Source organism: Fringilla coelebs (assembly GCF_963513975.1).
Source record: "Fringilla coelebs genome assembly, chromosome: 5".
In the NCBI taxonomy this organism is placed as follows: domain Eukaryota; kingdom Metazoa; phylum Chordata; class Aves; order Passeriformes; family Fringillidae; genus Fringilla; species Fringilla coelebs.
The window spans coordinates 28,870,417-28,892,493 of record NC_140033.1 but is presented as its reverse complement, the minus strand read 5'-3'; the positions used below and the strand labels follow the sequence as shown (position 1 = coordinate 28,892,493).

The following is a 22,077-nucleotide window of genomic DNA, read 5'->3' as shown; positions in this document are numbered from 1 at the left end:
GCCTAGAATAGTGACACATATTGAAATGCCTTTCCCAGGAATAAATTAATACTTCTTGCCTTTGAAGAGTCTGCCAAGGACGTATTTTTGGTGAAAACTAATGTAAGTGGACTACAATCTTGATTGGCATTGGTGATGCTTAGGGTGTGTTATGATAAAATGGTAAATAAAATTAAGTTGTTCAGAACCCCTCTCTGAATGTATTATTTGTACAGTCTAGGAGAAGATGCAAGAGTACAAATGGGCAATTTGGGGATAAACAGCAGACTTTGGGATGCTAAGAAGCCTCTGCTAATTTATTAGCAGAGATGATTCATTACCACTTTTGGTTATGATGGAAGTTGAGATATTCCTGGAAGTACTGCTTCTGAAGCAAGAAACTATGAAAGCATCCATGCTTGCAAATTGAAGTAACCAATGAGGTAAGAAACTTGAGAACGAGGCTTTGTCTAAGGCTTCAATTCTTCACCTCCCATGTTTAGTTCTCTGAACTGTTACTTTGCAGCATGAGGCAAAGGTCCTACAAGGCATTCTTGAAAGAAGAAGAGTTGGAGTTTCCCATTTGTGTAGCAGGTAACTGAAGTGTCGGCCATGAGTGTAGGAGCTCATGCCTGCTCCAAGGAGGCAGCATGTGAGGCTGGTACCTCCTTGGGTGCAGAATGCTTTAAATGCCACCCTGTCATTTGGGGCATAGATCCCCAAGTGCAGGCAGCAAGTGTTGAGAAAATGTTGACATAACTACCAAATTTGGTACTAGCAGAAATACTGACTAAATTGGCATCAGATACCAGGTCTATTGTCACTAATTAAAGGGGTCTAATTTAGTCTTACTTACTCATCTATTTTGCAAGAACAGGAGGGATTCAAAAGAGGAGAGCAAGTTGTTAAGCCCTTCTATCGCCCTTTTATTCATTTCTTCCTGCTACTGACTGTTCGGCAAGACTGCTACACAATTATGGGTCTGAAGATCAAAACAAATTTCTTAAATTCCACACAAATGTTTTGGCAGCCATGGGAGATCACAGCATTCCCCTGCAGATATGGGCCTGGTGCCTGGAGATAGTTTAGGACAGTCTCCAATTTTATTTTACCCTTTCTTGTCCTGAAAAAGAAAAGAAAAAAAGGGTAAAAACTAAATTTGTAAAGCTACAGATTAAAAATGGGCAAAGGAAGGCTGAATTATGCATACATACAATCCGGAGTTAGCAAAACTTCAAATTATTTTGGGTGTTTCAGGCTCAAAGTTCATCACACACAATATCCAACTCTGCAGTGGAATGGTCTGAGAGCAATCCAGTTGACACCATAGTATAGGCAGTGTGATGGCTGCACACTCCAGGGCAGCGCAGGGCAGGCTGGCTGCTCACAGCAGGTACTTGGGTGAGCTTCAGGCACGGCCGAGACTGCCACCAAGTGTGAGGGTGCTGGGTACCTCAGGCACTCATCTGTGATTTGGCTGTTCTATCAGTGTTACAAGAAGCAGTCAGTAAAAAGGGCAATATTAGTGTCTTATGTCTTCCTGATAATTCAAGTACTAAGTGCTTTAAGCAACTACCACGTTTGACTGGTTTTGAAGCAGTCATGGTTTTGAATTTGTAGTTATGAAAACTGAGCAACCTTTAGAGAAAAAGATGTAGAGAGACAGTAGGATTTTATTTCTCTATCTCTGACATTGTCTCTACATTGGTTTACATGTAAAATTCTACTTGAAGGGGAAGTAAAATCAGGGTACAGATGAACAAAATATAAAGGTAAATAAATTGGCAAAGTCAGTCAACACTTTACCTGGTTTGACTGACTGACTGACCACTTTCCAAAACACCTCCTTACTGAATGACCATCTGTTGTCTTTCCCATTCAAAATAGGAGCTACTGGCTCCAGTGTATCATCTGGCTTGCAGTGCTAAATGGCTGTCAGAGACCTGACAACTCTCCTATACCTCTGTTTCCACTTATAAGGACAGCTGGCAGTTGTAATCTAATTTTGTTTTTCATTTTAGCTCTTTTCTAGACGTAGTTTCACTTTTCAAGACATGCAGCCTTTTTTTGATTGGAAATAATAATAAAATGATAAAACTTTTACATCAAATATGAAATAAACCCCACCCCTAAAATTCATTGTGGTCTGAATATTTCCTGGGCTAATACATTCATTTTAAAGAACTTTAAAAAAGTGATTAGGATAACATACTTAGTACAAGTAGCATAAATTCGCTGTGTGGAATCTGCACTGTTACTGTGAAATGGAAAAGGTAAAAAATACCTTAGATAACTACTTTCAGATTATTTGATACATTTCATCTTAAAAATTGAACTTTCAAGGCATAATGTGCAGTTACTGTTGTGCATGGTTACTGCTAGTAAATATTTTTTCTATTAGAGATAAAAAGATACATTATAGAAATTTAAAAACCCTGATCTGGTTATTGGGACTCAAAACACCCGATGCTGTAGCAAACCACAGCAGGACACAATAAGGACTTTTAAACTTAAATATAGTTATGTATAAATAAACAAACGAGTAAACACCAGCCCTTCTTACCTTATTTCTATATTTATTGTATATGACGTATTTGCATAATTACGTTTGCTTTGACTCTTTGCAAAAGTACTTTAAACACAAATCATAGAATCACAGAATGGTTTGGGTTGGAAGGAACATTAAAGGTCATCTAATTCCAACCCCCCTGCCATGGGCAGGGACACCTTCCTCTAGACCAGGTTGCTCAAAGGCCCATCCAACCTGGCTTTGAAAACTTCTAGGGATGGGGCATCCACAGCTTCTCTGGGCAACTTGTTCTGGTGTTCCACATCTTCATAGCAATCTTTTTGTTATAGCTAACCTAAACCTACCTTCTTTCAGATTAAGGCCATTCCCCCTTGTCTTACCAATTACATATGCTTGTAAGAAGTCCCTCTCCAGCTCTCTTTTCGGCCCCTTTAGGTACTGGGGGACTGCACTTAGAGCTCCCCAAAACCTTCTCTTCTCCCAGCTGAACAAGCCCAGCTCTCTCAGCCTGTCTTCACAGGAGAGATCCTACAGCCCTCGGTCATCTTCACGCCCTCCTCTGGACTCTCTCAGCAGGTCCATGTCCTTCTTATGTTGGGGACCCCAGAGCTGGACCCAGGACTACAGGTGGGCTCTAATGAGAGTGGAGTAGAGGGGCAGAATCCCCCCCTTTGTTCTGCTGGCCACGCTGCTTTCATGCAGCTCAGGATCCATTTGGCTTTCTGGGCTGCGAGCACACATTGCTGGGTCATGCTGAGCTCCTCTGGTTTAGAGACAAGGATATTTCATGGGATGTTTCAAATGTTTTGCACAAGCGCAGGTATATGGCACCTCTGCACTTCCCTCATCCTTCAACATTCTAAGCCCACTGCAGAAGGTCACTAAATTTGTCAGGCACAATTTGCCATTAGTAAAGCCATATTGGCTGTCACCTATCCTCTTTATTATACCCACGCTAGGTAGGGTCTTTGGAAAGTTTTAGATGATGCAAAGAAACAAAAGTCCAACATGGACAATCCCTTCTGGACTGATGTTCGGGAGCTCCAAATGTAGAAATCTTTTCAGAAAAGAAAGCACTTGACACAAAAACATTGGAAAAAAGGATAAAAAGAAAATTATTTTTGTGCTCCTAGAAAGTATTCATTCTGCTTTTTTAATGTAGTAAACTACTAAATGCTGCGCAAGTCTAGATATATAGATACTTATTGATTTAGAGCATGAAATTTGAACTATTTTAAGAGGAATGATACAAATATTTTCACTAATGTTTAATAACTTACAGTTGTTCACAGAGGACCTATTGAATAAATTTTGAAGTGCACTGTTGATAAAGAAATAATTGATTCAAATTAGAAGAAATGAGGGAATTTTCAAAGTATCACACCAATTCCTAAACAGTTTACAGGCAGCTTACTTAATTTTGTGCACTATTGTCCTCAATGTTTTTCCTATTTCTGTTGTCCTTGGGTGCTATTGTGATTACCAACAATAATTGCAAAATATTTTAAGCTCCTTCTTGAAGTAGGTTGGACACACTACAATGCTAAACAATGAGAGCTAAATAGGAAAGGAATGGGGGAAGGTAATAATATTTTGGTTATCAATGAAAATTGATTTTGAGAATTTTTGTTAATATTTTTATACATTAGGAAGTTTGAAGGCATAGATGCAATAAGAGTGGAAGGCAGTTGTACCAAACCAAGTCTTTTTCTTACAAGTTAATAGGCAGGGGAAAAAGTGATTTCTGGCAGCAAGAGAATAAGAAGTGCCCCAAGAAGTCTGATGATACCATATGTACAACACATGGCAGCAAAGCATTTTCCTCCTACTTACCCAACCTTGCAATCTATCATAGCCAAGTGCTGACACCGCAGCTTGTATGAAAGGGCACGTGAACATCAAAGGAAGTGTGTTTGCCTTTGAAAAACCCTTAACTGGTCTGCATACAGGGCAGTGTTGACACAAATCTATCAGCACAAAATCTTACTGCTTCACCAACTTAATTAATGGTTTAATTTTGTGAAAGAACAAAACCAGGGGGAATGATACAAATGCATCTGATTAGAACTGTTTTGGTTTTTTTTTTTAATTTAAGTTGATCTGATTTATCTCTTTATCTAATGAATTGTTACAATGTTTGTTTCCTTTTCTAGCTCACAGTGACTGCTCTTATGACCCTTATGAACCCACTTGCAGAAATATCAGATGCTGATTCTTTAAAAAATATTGTCACCTGTACTTTATTAAGATAGTTTTTTTTCTGGATTTGAGCTGTTTTCTGGAGGTAATAAATATAATTGAATACTAAAGATACAAAAGATACATGGCTAAATAACTAAATTCTAGTAAAGAAAAGGATTAAAGATTTAGAATCATTAATAAAATGAGAGAATCTTGCATCTTATTGTAACTCTTCATGTTTTAAATTAAGACTAGCAGACCTTGTAGCATAAAATGTCACGTATTGTTCATAAACTATTCATGGTGAGTAATAAAGATATATAATTATAAATATTTAAAGAATTTATAAACTTAATTGGGTAATTATATACCATCTGATAATGTTTTTTTTCCTCAGTGATGCAATTTAGGTATGGCATTTCAGTAACTTTTGCTTATGCTCCTTATTCACAAGGCCAAGTTTGTAGTAAGAAGCATTTTATCTTTAATCAGACTAACTGATACTTAGATTAAATGGGCAGATTTTGCAGTTTGAAAAAAAGCCTTGTGTGTGTGAAAATTCAGCTGGTTTTTTCTCCCCAGTAGCAACAGAGGGCTTAACAAAGATGATTTATCTCTGACCTTGCCTTAGTTATATTCTTAGAACACTGCAGATATATTCTCATTCATTAATTATTCACATATTATTGAACAGCACTGAATGAAGAGAAGTCCTTAAATTCCTACTTAAGTAATGATAATAATAAAAATTAAAAAAAAATTCTCCCTCTATTGCCTCCCTTTAGCACTCCTTATTTATTTTCTCCTCTTAAAAACATAATTTCTTCTTCTGAAGCATAAGACCATGATTACTACCCATCTGCCACATTTATTCTTGGTGCTACTATAACACCCTTCAGACCTCATTTTCCCTGGCTGGAACAGTCTTCCATTTAAAAGACAAGTGTCACACCTCAGCAGGGAATAAGTGGTCTCTGCTTTTAAGCTTGCTGTCAGTAAATACTCCATTATATCTCTCTACTCTGATTCTCATGTCTGTGTTACTCACGCCCTGCCATATGGACTTGACAGTGTGTGTAAGGGGCTGTGAAGTGGGAGAGTGCAAGAATTCCTGACACAGGTCAGCAGGTGCTGTGAGAGCAATGAACCTGATTTTGAGCACAAACACAAAATCAGGGATGCTGAATGGCAGGCTGTGGCAGAAAGCACTAAGAAACACAGAACAGAGGGGCAGAAAGCCCAGCTAAGAGCTTGCGTGGTGCTTTCAGAGCTAGTTCTTCCTGCAATGCAAGCCAGTAACCTCCTTCCAGAGCTCTTTTTACAAATCCTCTGCCATTTCATCTGTGACTCTCATCACCACCCTGCCATCTTTGGCCCTGATTTTTCCTCATCCTCCCTAGTTCCTTATTTCTCTTGAATTCTATGTTTTGCTTTTTTCTCAGCCTCAATTTCCCTGCTTATATCTTTTGATAATCATCCCAGTATCTCCATTGCAAACAGAGGTGAGTAGCCCATATTTTCTGAGGGCCACCTTTTCTCCTCATTTCTTTTTTGTTTTGAGAAAGAGGAGATGAACAATTTTGGCATTTCTTCTCTTCCAACTACCAGAGTCGCCAGCTGGCATCCTGCTTTCCCCTTCTTTCAAGCACAGCCAAGGACAGCAGTAAGCTGTGGCTCAGGTTTTATGGGCATTCACATCCTTAGACCACAAAAGCTATAACAGAAATATTTTTTATGGTTTATTGGAAATCATGTTGGCATTTTTCTTAAAATGCAGGGTTCTGAATGGGGATATTATCACTTGTTTTAAAAAATGATGTTTCTAGTCCATAGAAAAAAATGTGAGCCAAATGCACTGTAAGGACAAAGAAGTAAGCAGAATTATTCCAAATTTGTATTTTTTTAAAACCAGTGCCAGAAACTGAGGGAGCAGCACTGAATAATGACTTTAAAATACTTACTTGGCAATAGTATAGGTTAGTTGAACTGTTAGGCCTTTGCTCAGTGGTCTGGGCTAGAGAGAGAGGATGCTCTACTGCATTGGATTCAGCTGAAACCCAACCAGTACTCACCCCCATCTAGCAAGATGTACAGCTACTATTTCTTCTGCCACTTCCCAGACCCACATTTTGTTGTCCAGAAGCATGACTTGGTGAGCTAAAATACCCCTATCTTTGCTAGTGCAAACAAATCCTTCAGGCTCAGTTCTCCAAGCTTCTCTGGCCCAGCATCTCCCTTGCCCAGCAGCACCCATCAGTTCCTCCGGCCAGGGTGCCGTGCAGCCACCTGTGTGCCACGGCCAGCAGAGGGAAGGGGCCTGGAGTCCAAAGTGATTTGCATGCTCAGACTGCGTCTGTACAAGGAGAAAGGACATCTGTGGAACTTCAGCTGCTTAAGGAATGAGTGGGCATATCACAAAATGGGTAAAGGTTGGAAGGGCCCACAGTGAGTCATCTGGCCCAGCCTCCCTGGACCAGAGGGTCCTCCTAGAACACGTTGCACAGGATTGTGTCCATGTGGTTCTGGAATTTCTCCAGCGACGGAGACTCCACAACCTTTCTGGAAATCTGTTCCAGTGCTCGGCCACCTGCACAGTAAAGAAGTTCTTCCCCATATTCAGGTGGAACTCTCTGTGTACCAGTTTCTCCCATTGCCTCTTGTCCTATTGCTTGGCACCACCAAGAAGAGCTTGTCTCTATCTTCTTGGCACCCTTCCTTTAGATATTTATACGTATAGAATATCCTTGTGCAGAAGCAGCTGTGAAGCTTTCACACAGGAAAAGTTAGTGCAACAGAAACATTGACAGCAAGGAAAGAGTGTCCTTTTGAGGGAGTTTTAGCCCTTAATGAAGACGCACACCCTCTAACAGCTTTACATTCTTCCATATTGAGGCTCTCCAAACTGCACACGGGATTCAAGGTGAGGCCGCACCAGTGCGAGCAGACCGGGACTGCCACCGTCCCTACTTTGGATACTTCGTCGCTCGACTTGTCCCAGGGACCAAGTTCGGGAGGCCTGAATAAGGGCGAGACCAGGCTGAACAGGGGGCCGCGATGGAGGGAGGGGCGCTTTTATTCTCTTTTGGGGCAAATAAACCGTGGGCGCCACTACGGCCCCGCCCTGCGGCCCGCCCGGCCCCGCTCCCGCCCCTGGCCGCCCCGGCCCGCCCCGCCCCTCGCACGCCGGGACGGCGCTGGGATCGCGCCGCTGCCGCTCCCGTCGTGCTCCCGCTGCCGCTGGAGCCGCGGGCCCGCCCGGCTGTGCCGCGCCGGGCGGGAGGATGCGGCGCTTCGCGCGGGTGGCGCTGCTGTGCCTGGGCTGCGCCGTCTGCTCGCTGCTCTACGGCCTCAGCCAGCTGGCCCTCTCCCTGGAGCAGGAGCCTGGCGGCGGCGGCCGCGAGAGACAGGCCCGAGACCCCGCCACGCCCGGCGCCCGGCGGCAGGCGGGGAGCGCGGGCCGAGGCGAGGCGGGGACCGGCAGGTACGCGGCGCGGGGCCGGGGCCGGGCGCGGGCGGCGGTTCCCGCCGCATTCCTGCGGGGAGGGCCGGGAGGCGCGGGAGCGCGCCGCTCTCCGTGCCGGCCGCGGGCGGAGCGGGGCCGCGGGCGCCCCCGGCTGCGCGGTGCCGGCCGGGCGGCGGCGCCGAGGCCTGGCGGCGCTTTCGGGGGCAGCGGGCGGTGGTGTCTCTGCGCTCCCTCCCGCCTGCCGCGGGCCGGGTACTGGCAGTTGGGGAAGCCTTAAACAAGCGAGGAAAACTTTCAGGAGTGGCGTTGCCGGCGACCGAGGCCGCCCCGTGCGCGTCCCCGCGGCGCTAAGCCCGTCCCTGGCTGCTGCTTGGTGGGACGGGGCCAGTGAAGGGTTGCGTTTCCTTCTTCCAAAAGGAGAAAATTTCGTGGTGCTCCTTCAGGTCTGAAACTTAGTAGCTGTAGATTATCGGACATAACTTCAGTGAAGCAAAACTGTTTGTTATGGGATACTTTAATACAGCCAGTCTCCTCACAGAAAGCAGTGAGTTCTGTTCTGTAATTAAAGGAGTGCGTGTCCGAGCATCTCACACTCTGCAAAGTTCTGCTGCCTTCTGTCAGCAGAAATTTTAGTGTGGCCAAATGGTGATTGAGATTATGGAATGGAAATTTCTAGTTTTCCTTTAGATTATAGTTTTATAATCCTGTTCACCTGTGGCTACTGGAACCCTAAAGCCAGGAAAAGAGGAGTGATGAGAAATCTGTTACTGAAAATGGAGGAAGAATTAAGACCAGACCATTCTGGGCCAGTCTAGCTCTGCCTCTGCTCAGATTCCACGGCAGTTTAAAGCAAAGTGAGTTTATTGGTTTGGCGATGGTCACTGCTTCCCAGGGCTGTACAAGCTCTGGCGCCCCCCAGTCCTTGTACTGCTTGTGCTGCTCTGAGCATACGAGTGAGTTGATCTGGTGCGGTGACCTGCTTGAAAACTACCTTGTTTTTGGCCAACTCAGCGCTCATCATGTATTGCCTCATCATGTAATTATGTAAGTGTCGATGCTGTTGTAAAGGACTTATGGAGGATGGCAGGATGACAAACTCTGACTTAATAATCTTGGAATACCATGAAACAGCATTCTGAGTTACTAGGGGTGGAGTCAGCTGAAATGTGAAACCCAGCTATCGACTGGTGTAGCTACTTAAAAGTTTTTTCCCCGTGTTTTTGTATTAGTTCAAGTTAATACAGATTTTAACATGAAAAAAATGTAAGGATAATTGTGCCTCACTTCTGGTTTGTGAAGAACCACTCACTTCTTGTGAGTGGTTGAAATCTACTAGTTCTAAATAAAAATATGATGAAAAAAACATATGTATGGTATTTGTTTTAGTAAAGAAAACATGCGGTTTAAATAAAGCAAACTTTTGTTGGGTAGAAGATAATAATGTAAATAAATGATTTATACTATTGAACACTGAAATGACTTTAAGCTGCATCATGCTGCTAGTAAGCAAAAGAAGAACCAAGTTTATTTTAAAAACTATACTGTTCTAGTATTTGTACTAAAAGTGTAGGTTTTAAATTAAATATATGAGTGGAGAAGAGCCTCAGCAAGGTGCAAGAAGCTTCTTGCTGCAGTTATATCAGATGAGATATAAATCTTCCCCCTGTTGTCAAGTAGAAAAGTTTTACTAACTGACAAAGTTCTTTTCTAAAGGTCTCAAGTGGCACAAAGCATTCCCCTGTATACAGTTTTTGGGGGTACATCTCCTTGCAAAACCAGTGTGGGTTGTCACCTGTGTGGGAATTCTTTTACTTATAAACTGCTGTCAAGCTGAAGGCTCAGGATAAACATCCCCTGTTGTAAGTTATTGAAACATGCTGTTTGTACAGAAAATGCATATGCAAAACTTATTTGTGAGTCAGACTCAGAAAAGAGAAAAGGCTTTTGTTTAAGGAAAAGCTCTGTCCTGTGGCAGTTAAGAAATGTCCCACTGAGTTTTCCTTTAGATGCCTTTGTAAATTATTCTTGAGTGTTAAACTGCATTCGTTCACTATTGTAAGTGACACACACATCTTGCTGGATGTATTGGTGTTTTTCAGTTTTTATACATCAGCTACTTCTCCAGTAGAGACTGAGCACTATGGCCACATATCTGTTTTATGCCCACTTCTGACTGTCTGGTGATCCTGTAATATCCTGAAGGGTGCATAACCTCACAGAGTAAATTGCATTTAGGTCACCTTCTAATCCTTGAAGTTTAAATTTTGTATGCATTAATAGTAACTTTCATAAATGGGTTGCTTCAGCTGTGTTCACTGATAGCTTTAAAATACAGTTCAGCAAAACAAATCTATAATCTGAGGGCATTCATACACTCAGCAGTGTTTTTCTGTTTTCTTTAGCCAATAAGTGTTTTCTTTGCCTGAATAGTCTAGGTTGGGGGGTGGAAAGAGCTCGATCATGCTCTGGGATAGGGGAGGGAGACATTAAACTTTCTGTTAGTTTTTGGAAACATGCAAGCATGAAAACTTCAAGCATCGTATAAGGCTTTGGAATACTACACCTGGAAGAATTTAGCAATGGTGGTGACATATTTAAGAAGAAAATGACTTTAAAGGATAGTACCATATTAAAACAAGAATTACAGGTTGAGGCAGGGTCCTCCAATAGGCATAATAATTCACAGGAATTTATTGAGTAATCAGTTTAGTAAGGAGTTGTTTGTTTCAAACACTGCTCTAGCCTGAGGAACAAGAGGACTGGAGACTGAAGGCTTGTGTCTTGAGACTTGATATAAACAGCTGAAGAACACTTTAAGAATTTAACAGCTAAACATCTTCATAAATGCCTTGGATGCAGGACTGCAGATGATACAAAACTGGGAGGAGCTGTTGACTCCCTTGAAGGCAATATTTTGTCAGTATTGCCACTTCAGTTAGGCAGATAAGGTTCATCTTTCTATTCAGGTCCAAAAAAGTGCTATTCTAATAATAGCAATTTTGAGATATACAGAAGGAATCAGTCTGTTGTCAGTTCTGTGAATTTAGTGAGGCCAGTGAATTTGACCCTATTAAGATGGAACATGTTTCCCTTACGCTGTAGTTTAGCATTTTTGTGCTGCCAGCCATACCGTTCTGCTGTGTGGTGGCACTGATGTTTGATTGTACCAGTCTCTTGCTCTCTGACTGTTCTGGCAGAGGGAGAGTTAAGTGGATTATAGTGCATGGAAAAGGGTAGAAAGTATATCCACAAGCTTAGCAGAAGAGGGTGGTTATAACAGGTAGTTGGTTCTTTCCTTGGCCTGTATACAGCTGTTTTCATTGGTATCAGAGCTTAACCAGCAGTTTCACCAGTTTGCTTCTCAGCTGTTCTTATTTTAAGAAATCGGCCCAGAACCTGTCGAAGCACTTCAAAATATGAGGTAAACTTAAAAGGATTAAATGTTCAATGATTTGAAATTGAAACTTCATTTAAAAACTCTCCTGAATTTGGCAAGCATTTGACCAGCAAATATTATTTGCATAGGAATGTTGTGAAGCAATGAAACGTTATCAAGATTTTTCCAGTTAAAAAATTGAGGTATCAAGACATCTAGCGTTGCATTGACTGTCTCCTATCTAATAAAGCCATTGCTTCTATGACAAACTACATCATAACAAATTTGTGGTATTGCTGCAGATGTTCAGAAAATCTGTTGAGGAGAATTAGAAATTTTTAGTGCATTTTGGAGTTGAATTAAGCATTTATCATCCCAGTTTTTTGCTCCTGTGTGATTATGAGCAGGAAGGAAGTGCATCCTTCCTGTTCTGCTGCACTTGTGGGCCATGCTGTAGGAGAGACATGAGTCTATTGGTTGGTTCATGCAGTTGATAAAACTTTGGTTGTTAGTGAAAGGAATTTTGACAGGATTGTAGTTGTCAGGGCTGCACCCCTCACCATTTGGACATTCTGCTAAGTTTGCTGTGGAGTTACAGTAGTACAAATATGCCACGTGGATTGAAAAGTATTTCTGATAACCATGAACTCCATTAACAAAAGGAGGTTACCACTGATTGTTGAGAGATTTCTTGTGGTTAAAACTTGACTTCCCTGAGCACAGGGTCTCAGTCTACATGACTGCAACTTATGCACTGCTATGTATATCACAAACTAATTTGAAATTGTCCTTTCATTCTGAAAAGTTTTCAGGTCACAATATAGACACCTTTTCTATGTCTGAAGTACTAAAATTTCTGCTACCCAGGGATGTTGAAGCTAGATTAACTGATAAATGTAGTTAAGAAGTGGCTGGTTGCTTAAGGAAGAGATGCTTTGAATTGGCAAACAGATTCCTGAGAATGCTTCTCTATGGCACCAGTGAATGTTGAAACTTCATATTTCTTCTTTTTTATATTTATGACAGTGGTATGTTAGGAATTGTCCAGCCCAGTAGTGTGATGAAGGCAAGGCTGCTGCATTTCCATGTTCCTGGGTATCCAGGCAGTAGCAAAGTGGGGCATTTATTCCAGTGGGATCATAGGCTTAGTACAAACACACATGGCTGGCCAAAGAGATCAGCGCACAGGAAACAGTACTTGCACAACCACAAACAAGTGTCCTGATCCTGTTCCTTTCTCTGACTTATCAGGGTGAAAGGTTTTAATGAAAAATACATCAGTGTATGTAAGGTGGATTCCTGCAGTGGCCTTAGACACTTGGTCCATCCAGGAGCAGGCTCCTGATCCTCTGGCCTCCATTGTTGCTGACCTGAGCGTGTGAATCCTTGAGGCCTGCAGACCCAATTCAGTTTCTGGTACTCACACCCTCTTGGATGTGCAGACACACGTACAGTGTATGTGCTGGACCTTTCCAGTTACTGGCCTTAGCCTTATGGCAGCTGGGCACAGGATTGCCTCATGAAAGGGGGTCTTCTGGATGGCTGGTCCTGACCTCATTAGCCACTCCTCAAATGCCAGGTGGCCAGCTCAGACTTTCTGGTGCTTGCAGTTGCCATCCCTGAGACCCTAATCTCTTGTGGCTCTGTGAGAGAGGTTCTTTCGGTAGCTCAGACTCACTGTTCTCTGCAGAGTCTGGCCCGGTCTTAGGGCCTGTCTGGCAGCTGGCTCCCCAGCCTCTTGCTCTGCCTGCAGGCTGCTCTGGTGGCTGAGGTTACCAGCCATGCGCCCACCCACGCGCGGTGTGCACACGCGTCTCTCCATCCCTGGCTCCGCAGGCTCATGGGCCCCTGGGACCTCTGGCCATCTTCTCACTTGCAGCCGCTCTGACCTCTGCAGGTGCAGATGGAATGGAGCCATTCCCACACCCAGGAAAACAGAAGGCTTCACATGTGACTGGAACCTCTTATCATCTCTTATGTTTTTTGCATTCTCCTTCCTCCCCAGTCCACCTTTGATCCCACAATGAGTCCTACACCCTTTCAGGCAGTAACCCCATTAGGCAGTTGGTAAACTGGCCTGGGCAGTCTCTCCTGTTACCTAGGCTGGTGGATGGGTCAGTCTGCCTGGTTCATGAGCTCTCTGCCCTTGTGAATTGGGACTGTCTTAGGATACTCCATGTGCCTTGTTTAGTTTGTTTCACCTTACATAATTTTCTACTTTCTATTTGTGGGGACTGGCCTTTAATCATATAACAATAATAGATGTGAGCAAAATATCCCTCCATAGTACTGAAGGTGACTGTTCCTGTCTGACTAGTAACCTCTCTGAGGTAACAATGACTGTACCTGTTTGTGAACAGGTACAATGCAACTCCCTAGCTGTATAAAGCAATTGTTTGTAGTCCAAGCTTTCATCAAATTTCATTTCAAGTAAAAAAATACCTTAATGAGTGGCATTTTAAATGATCTTAATGTGAATAACAAGAAGAAAATGTTGTCCAATTATTCCAGTATCTTAACCCTTTATATGAAAAAACTTTGGGGAATATGGTAGCATGTGGTCAACTGAGGGAGATTACTGTTGGCAGGAGAATGTCTTGAGCTAACATTAGGTAAATTGCATACATATGTATTGTAGTAACACTTTTGTTTTAAATATGCAGTTTATGAATCAAACCCAAGGCTGATAATCTTGTGCTAAATGAAATGTTTGAAAGGCCTAATGTGTCAGAGGAGTGACACGGCCATTACTTCAGATTTGCCTCTTGCCTTGGTGGTTTGGGTAGGGTGATTCTCAAGACAACTAAGAAAACTCTTGTTGACAACTGAAAGAAGAATCTCCTGTAATAATAGCATAATAGTCTTCCAAACCACAAAACTCTTTTGGAGAGATTGTCTATTAATTTATCTTAAAAGTAATGAGAAACAGTTACTTCAAAAAGCTAGTAGTAGAGATCATAAAGATTGTTCTTCAGATAAGTGCAAGACCTTATGTGCCTTGGAGTTTTTATAAAATTTCGGAAACCGCAAAGAATAACGCAAGAAAGAATCTGTCTGAGGGAACTCATGGTTTTATACTTCGGTAACGAGTAGTGCAGATAAACCTGGAAGAGAGTTGCAGTCTGTATTTTCACTTTTTGTCCCTGGGTATTTATTTGTGGAGAGCTTTCTTAAGTCATGAAATAAATTTACTTGAAAATTCTTGTGAACGCATTTATCTACAGAATACAAGGATTTCCTGTGATCTAGCAAAGAACTGCACCATCCCCCACAGCACTTAAATGAGGCTTTGTGAAACACTGTATTTATCACGTTGTTTTTCTCAAGTGTTACAAAAAGCAGAAATTACTAATCTTGACATTTTTTGATGCTACATTAAGCTATTATTTTCTGGTATTTGCGAAACATTGGCCTTCACAGGTTTCAGATTATGCTACCAAGATGGTACTGATTAATTTCAAACTTGCAAAGCCAACTTTCAGTAGAGTTCTGAGCTATAGTCCTTAAATACTGCTGATGAAAATCAGCAGGTTTTGTGTCGGCTTTCTTGCACATGTCTTTCATTCACAGATACTAACTTTCAAAGGAGAATAAACACTACTGGCTTTGTATCACCAGGGCAGGGAGCAGAGAAGGTCACTCAAGAGAGTATCTCTTGCTTTACAATATTCTGCTTACTCATTTCAGATCGTAATTCTTGATGTTGATTTTCTCACCAGAACTTTTGAAATATGTACTTTTGTTTCTATTTAAAAATATTTCCTATATTGCTGTTCCATTAAATATTGTGGTGAACTAGTAAACCCTGCTTTTTTTAGCTGTTAATGTAGCAGAAGTAAATAAATTAGTCTTGCTTTTAGTATGTAGGAAAAAAACTTGTGAAATGTTGTGATTACTTCTGTATTGCATTAATCATTTGTTATGAAACAATGGAATTCCTTGGTGCTGCTAAGTCCTGTTTTTAATTAAAAATCCGATTTGCACGTTTGCACTGACTAGAGTAATGGGTGACTGAGGATTGTGTTAAATGGCCAATGTAACCTCAAAAATGAAAAGTTACAGTTGCTCTTCCACTTTGAGTAAGCAAAGGTATTGAAAAGCTGAAGTTCTTTCTAGCAATAAGTGTTGCCATTCACTCATTAAGCCCACACTGTGGGCTTAATTTAAGCCTAGAACATAGAAGGATCCTCAAAAATCTCAGCCTCTCTGGTTTTTTTCATTCTGAAAATATATGGAGAGGAAAGGCTAAAGAATGGGACCATTGTACCTTTAAAAAATTCTGATTGGCTTCTAATACCTTCTCCTTTGTATTCAAGTTGCATTACATAACCAGTTTTCTGCCAGCTAATTAACTGTTCAAGTTATGCTTGAGCTAGGGGACTATCCATTTAAGTTTGCCATAAAATCAGTAACATTTATATAGGTTATTTTTGTCTTATTCTGTTAGGTGTAAGAATTTGTCTGTATCTTTCTGGAATTCCTATTGGATGCTGCCCTCTGATGTTTGTGGAATGAACTGCTTTTGGGAAGCTGCTTTTAGGTAGGATGTTGTTAAATAGTACTTTATTGTTTGATTGCAGACAGATGTAGCTGATGTTTTTTGGCTCTTTAGCAAGATGGCAAAACTAAATATCTTGATTACTTCACATTCATTTCACCTGCTTATATTGTGGTTGCCTTTAGCTGGGTTTTTTCTTGTTACATTATGTTCTGGAATGGTAGACTCAAGTGTTACTACCAAGAGTAGATTATTTCAATTATATTGCTTCATTATATAGAAACTTGCTAACATCTGTTAAAAGCCTGTCTGAATAGTGTCTGAAAAGTTAATGATAAATTACTTTCCTAAAATAAAATTTGCTGCACACTAATACCCATGATATAACTTGCAATAAAATGATATGCTCAGTAAGTACATGTGGATTTTTTTTTATTCAAGTTAAATATTATATAGAATTTAAGGAGGGTACTTCATAAAAAAGCATTGAAGAGACCATTTTGAATGTTCTTTAACATTTAGTATGTTAAAGAATAGACTGTCTACCTTAATGCTTCATTTTTAACAATAAGTTTAAATGTTTTGATGTGGTGGTTCAGATGCTTTAGGCTGTCAGATTACACAGGTAACGTGAAAAGAAGTAAGCTGCTTGTCAGGTAGTTCTCTGACCTGCATCGTTCTCTTCAGTATATAACCGAAGTTGTAAGTCAATTTTTCTTATATTTAAAATTTTGCTGATCATCCTTTGATATGGTTATCTTTTCCTGTTAGTATGAAGCTTGAATATTTCTGGTAGAGCAAAGGAGAAGAAAAGCGTAGCTTTACAAGACTTACTAATTTTTTGAAAAGTATTGTGGGAAAGGCTTTAGATCCCTTATTCCTCTCTGCTTCTGTATTGTCAGTGCTTTTTAAGCTCAACAGTTGTCAAGAAATTCCTTATAAAGGTTACTTAGATTGATTTTTATTCTGTTAGTGAACTTCATCAGCAATTTAGGGCTGCTGAGTTTTTCTCATTGCCATTGGTAGCAATCCATACTGTGTCAATCCATGGGGATGCACATGACTTTGTTAGGCAGATTTAGCTATCTGAATAGACAGAAATCACTTTTTTTTCCTTATAGATTATGTTTTGGGAGTTTAGCTCTATGAAGTTTAGCGAAGTGGAATAAATGTTGTGACTGAGGGTGTAGGGGCTTAGCTTATGCTAGGTAGAGGGAGGATGTGAATGTAAGTTTCATTTAATCCTTGGACATCTGGGCCAGTCTAACACTTGTAGTGTTGAGACAGTAGAGGGTCTTGCTGTCTTCTGACCCCACTAAGCAGTCCATGAAGAAGTCCATGAATACAGAGTAATCCACAAAAATAGTAGAAAACTTCCTTTCTGGATATTCTGTCAGGCTTGAGGCAAGTGGAACCTTGGCACCAGAAATGGACAAATCTCATGCAATTTATTTGCACATGCCTTTAGCTGTAACTTGTATTAATCTATTAAGAATTCCATATGTGGCTGTGAAGACAATTCAGTTGAAGTATGCATTGATTATGACTTTACTGGATGAGTACACTTTCAGGTGAAACATGGTTCATGGTGAACACCTAATGTTTTCAGAATTTCGTGTTTATACATTTTGAAATTGAAAGAAAAAAAGCCACTTAAATGAGTAAAGGGTGTGTGGTGTTCAAATTAAACATTTCACATTAAGCTGGATTGTTTTATAATATCTTACTATTAAATTAATCCTTGTATGTTGTGCTGACTTCAGTGCTTGTTGAATTCCTCAGTGAGATGCTCTAATTTATCTCAGAGTTAGAATGTCTCCTTTCCATTTTCCACTAAGTTTTTAAAACATTGGGAGCTTTTGGATTTTTAAATATTTTTGTTGAAAAAAGGCTTATTGTCTCTCTGTTTCTAACTTGTAATTCCACTTAGCTTTTTCTCCTGGATGTCAGAACCGCAGGGATTTGTTTACCCTTGAGAGAGCTTGGCATAGACACTTTTGAAATGCAGCTTTCTATCTTATTTCCTCTAAGTAGCTCTAAGTGTATTAAGTGAAAACTAATATTGTATAGATTTTTAAGATTCAAATATGTGTGATAGAAATGTTGGAGACATATAGAAGAATCTGGAAAATTTTTAAGAGAGAGATGTGTGTATAGAGACTTCAGTATGAGTCATGCAATAGTTGAAGATCATTTGAAATTGATGACCTCTGAACAGGTGCTGGTTCTAATAATGAATAATAAAGATCTTCAGGTTAATTAGTGTAAGATCGATTGCTTTTGCTGTGGGAAGGATTTTATCACATTTTATCACATTTTTTCACCACCATTCTGATTATGGACTTTATTCTGGCAGAGTATTTGTTAGCTTTCACCTTGACAGAGGAAGCATGAGATTGCTTTTACTTACATTGGTATAGACTTTATTAAAACTTTAAAAATGCTAATAAAGATAACATGAGGCTCAGATTTTCCATGGTCTAGATGATGCTTTTTTCTTTTCTAGTACACCTTTCAAGGTATTATCTAACTGGTATGGCTGGTTATTTCCTACTGAGACTGACTAAGAAGTTCTTAGGGGTCATCACTATGGCTGACCAGGTTGATTTCAGTTGCTGGATGTTGCAACTAAGCGGGTTTAACTTGTGTTGCCTGCTAAAGTAGAAAGTTTCACTAAGTTTTGGGGTATATTGAGCTTCATGTGGTGTGGTTATATTGAAATTGATTCTGATAGTCCTGAAAAAAGGAATTTCTCAAAATTAGCAGGCTCATTGGAGAATGGGGCTTCTATTTTTATAGTCAATTTCAAATTACTCATATATGGTAACTTCAGACCTAATCTACTAATTGAGTTGGCAATTGAGTAGATTCCATTTGGACATCATATGCAGTGGTATCATTAGTGTACTTTACAAAAATAAGCTCTTGATTATTTACGTGTTTTACATGCAGTGCTGTAGTAGAATGTTAAGCTACGTAAAAACTAGAATTTTCATCACTTTCAAATCCAGGTAATTTCTGTAGTTACCTTGATCCTACTTGTAATAAGTGTGGGAGTGATTTAACAGCTGGATTTTAATCAGTGTAGCTTTGCTGCCTTCTTACTCTGCCTATTTGCCTTGTTTTTTCTGGTGACTAAAGGCTGCTAGGTTAGGTTTCTTAGTGGTTGATTGATTTAGATCAAACAGGGCATTGAAAGGAAAAAGGATGTAATAAGTAAGCCATCTCTATTGTACTTACATATCTACCATTTGATTCTCTGAGGTATATCATAGTGTCAGCTTTGAAATAATACAGTTTGATTATGTGAAAATACTTTCCCTGGAGTTTAATGAATATAATTAATGTTTTTTTATGCTAATGATGAAAACCACTTCTATTACACCAAATTAGATGGAGCTGTATACAGGATATTCCTGAGGTTTTGGTACCCTCTCACCTGTGCTTTCCAAGTGTTATGTGAGAATAGGAAAACTACCATATACAAGTAAAGGTGACCTCTACTGCAGTTCTTTGTGTCAGAGGACAGAGCTAAGCTTTTGTGGAACTGGTGGGTATTTTAGTGCCAATAAAATTTGTGTTGGCTCTTTTTCCCCAGGAAGTGCAGCTGGGATGCCATGAAGGTTCTAGAAAAGTATAACCTGTCAAAACATACCTCTGTAGCTTACTGTCAAATTACAGCTTTGTAGCTGTAATTGACCTAGAAATGCTAATTCAATATACAATGTGTCATGGTAAACATCTTTAAATACAAGGCAGTGTCTTGACAGACAGGCTCTGGAAAACCTTGTTATAGCAGATTCACTGAGGATATCCTATGTTCTTCTCTCAGAGGTTATTAACATTAGAATTAATCAGTGTAGAATGAAGGGATGCACTTGGCACAGAAATACTCCAGGGCAAGGCTTGTACCGGGCCTTTTGCTGCTGCTGAGTAGCATGTTTTAACATACGTGGTTTTTACTCATATCGTCAAAAGTGAATTGTTTTAAATGCGTTTCCTAAACTCATCGAAGTATGTGGGGAGGTTTGTCTCAAGTGTTTTGTTTATTTTTACTGTCCCTACCCCTCATGTGTAATTAGTATCCTCACAAAAATTAAATTCTCTTATTTCTTGCTAAAGACTCAAATCCTGTCATGGCATCCTGCCATGTATCTTCTACTAGGTTACACGTGCCTTTCTCTTCTAATTTTTTTTCCCTGCAGGAGCGAGGACTACCACAGTATTGGATTTTTTTGTTTTTTAGAAATTAGGTCTGTCAAGTTTTCTTTGTTAGACTATCCAACATCCTTACTAAAATATAGTTTGTATTTTAAAAATTTTGTATTGTAAAACATATGTGTTCTTAAAAGCAACTCTATTGTTGCTTTTTTCCAGCTTTTCCACTAGGTTCTCCCACACCAAAAGATGGAGCTATTATTAATTAGAAATGGGCATATAAAGAAATCTACATTTTTTTTTGTTTTTCTGCTTCTCAACAAGTTTTTTGAAGGTATCTCCTCACTTTTGAAAATATCTTAACCCTTTCAGGACCTGCATTTGACTTTCACTAAAGGTTCATACCAGAGCTGTGATTCCTGATCCCAAACCTGTTTAGCTTCAGACAAGTTACTTGATTTATTTTTGTAGAATAAATTTTATTTTGCTAATTGTCAACTCAGCAACGGAACTGCTAAAAAGAAAACGTATTGCCAAACGTATGGCTTATAATCACTAAAGGATGTCTTTTCATGGAGTCTGGAGTAAGGACCACAGTTCCAAAGTCTCCTACCTTCTGCCTTATTACATTTCTGAGATCTAATAGGTCTCATTCCCTTGTAGTGAATAGTCCAGAGAGGGGATGGTGGTCTGTTCTTTCCAATGGCTTCTTGCTCCATCTGCTTCAGGGATAAAACTTGGTGTTGTGAATTTATGGATCTGAGTGCAGCTCTTTTCCATTTGGTACGAGCTGAAATTCAGTTTTTATTAGCGCTTTCTATATATATATTTTTTTTCTTTTTTTTGCATTTTAAGAAATAATTTTTAAGCACAGATTTAAAAATATCGGACTCAGTAAGTCTGAAAGTTACAGAAGAGGTTGTGTGAGCAGAGTGATTGTAACAACATTAAAACGTAATCAGTTTTTTGTTGTGCGGCTTAAAAATGTTCTTTTATTCACAGAGGTCACTAGATGTAGAAATAATCAACTACAGTTTTTGAATCTTAGTGCATTTTAGAGTTTCTTAAGCATAATTTTTGTCATACTTTATTCATGGTAAGCTATGTGTTACATGTAGTTCAGGAGCTTGGCTTTCAGCTATGCAGTTTGTGTTAAGTTTTGCCCTTATTTATCACATGACCTTGTAATATCTCTGTAGGCTCTCATGACTTCAGGGCTTAATTATTGTAATTCCCTTTTCAGTGGATTAGTGATGAGGCTAATCTGCTGCTTCCAGCTTGTTCACACTGTGGCAGTGTACTTATTTCTGGGTTTCAACTGCCCTCATCACATTCAGCTTGCATTGTGTGTTTAACATTACTACTTACTGCATGGTGTAATGTTTAAGTTAGCTTTATGTATAAAGCATGTCTTGATTATATTTCAAGATTCTTTTTTTTGTGTGTGTGTTAACCTGAACTAATTTTCAGATTTTGCTTCAAGATTTATGAAAGATTTCAATCTGCAGATTAAATCATCTGAATATAGATGTCTGCATATTGGTGTCTATGTCAGTTAGGTCTTAAACAGTGACTAAAATTGAAAGGGCATAGAGGATGATCTGGGTGACCAGCCATTTAGCTGCTGAGATGTAAGTGGTTGGGGTTAATCAGGAAGCACCTGGATATCCTAGACAGCTTTTTAGGACTAGTAGAAACAAAATGGTCTCTGAAATACTCAGTCTTTTTGGTATCTGGAGATCAAGTGGGATATTTTAGAACTTACTAAATGGCACTATACCTATGATGAAAGTTGATTCAGGCCTTAGGTGTTTACTTTGAAATAAGATGGATTACTCTCTATACTCCATAACCTGCTCACTAGATCTCTATTGGCTTTAATGAGACTTTGG

The 22,077-nt window shown here is 40.0% G+C and overlaps 1 protein-coding gene across 3 annotated transcripts in view; it reads left to right on the top strand.

Moving 5' to 3' along the window:
* Positions 1-7,910: 7,910 nt before the first annotated feature.
* The window catches only part of GXYLT1 (glucoside xylosyltransferase 1), a 28,076-nt gene continuing 13,909 nt past the window's right edge, over positions 7,911-22,077 (top strand). Inside the window, exons 1-2 of one of the 3 annotated variants that reach the window (XM_084206305.1) lie at positions 7,911-8,171; positions 15,977-16,069. In XM_084206305.1, the coding sequence (XP_084062431.1) occupies positions 7,972-8,171; positions 15,977-16,069 (293 nt within the window). In that variant the 5' untranslated portion in view covers positions 7,911-7,971. Of the gene's footprint in view, positions 8,172-15,976; positions 16,070-22,077 lie in introns of those variants that run through there. The other 2 variants (XM_084206303.1, XM_084206304.1) reach the window with 2 other exon arrangements.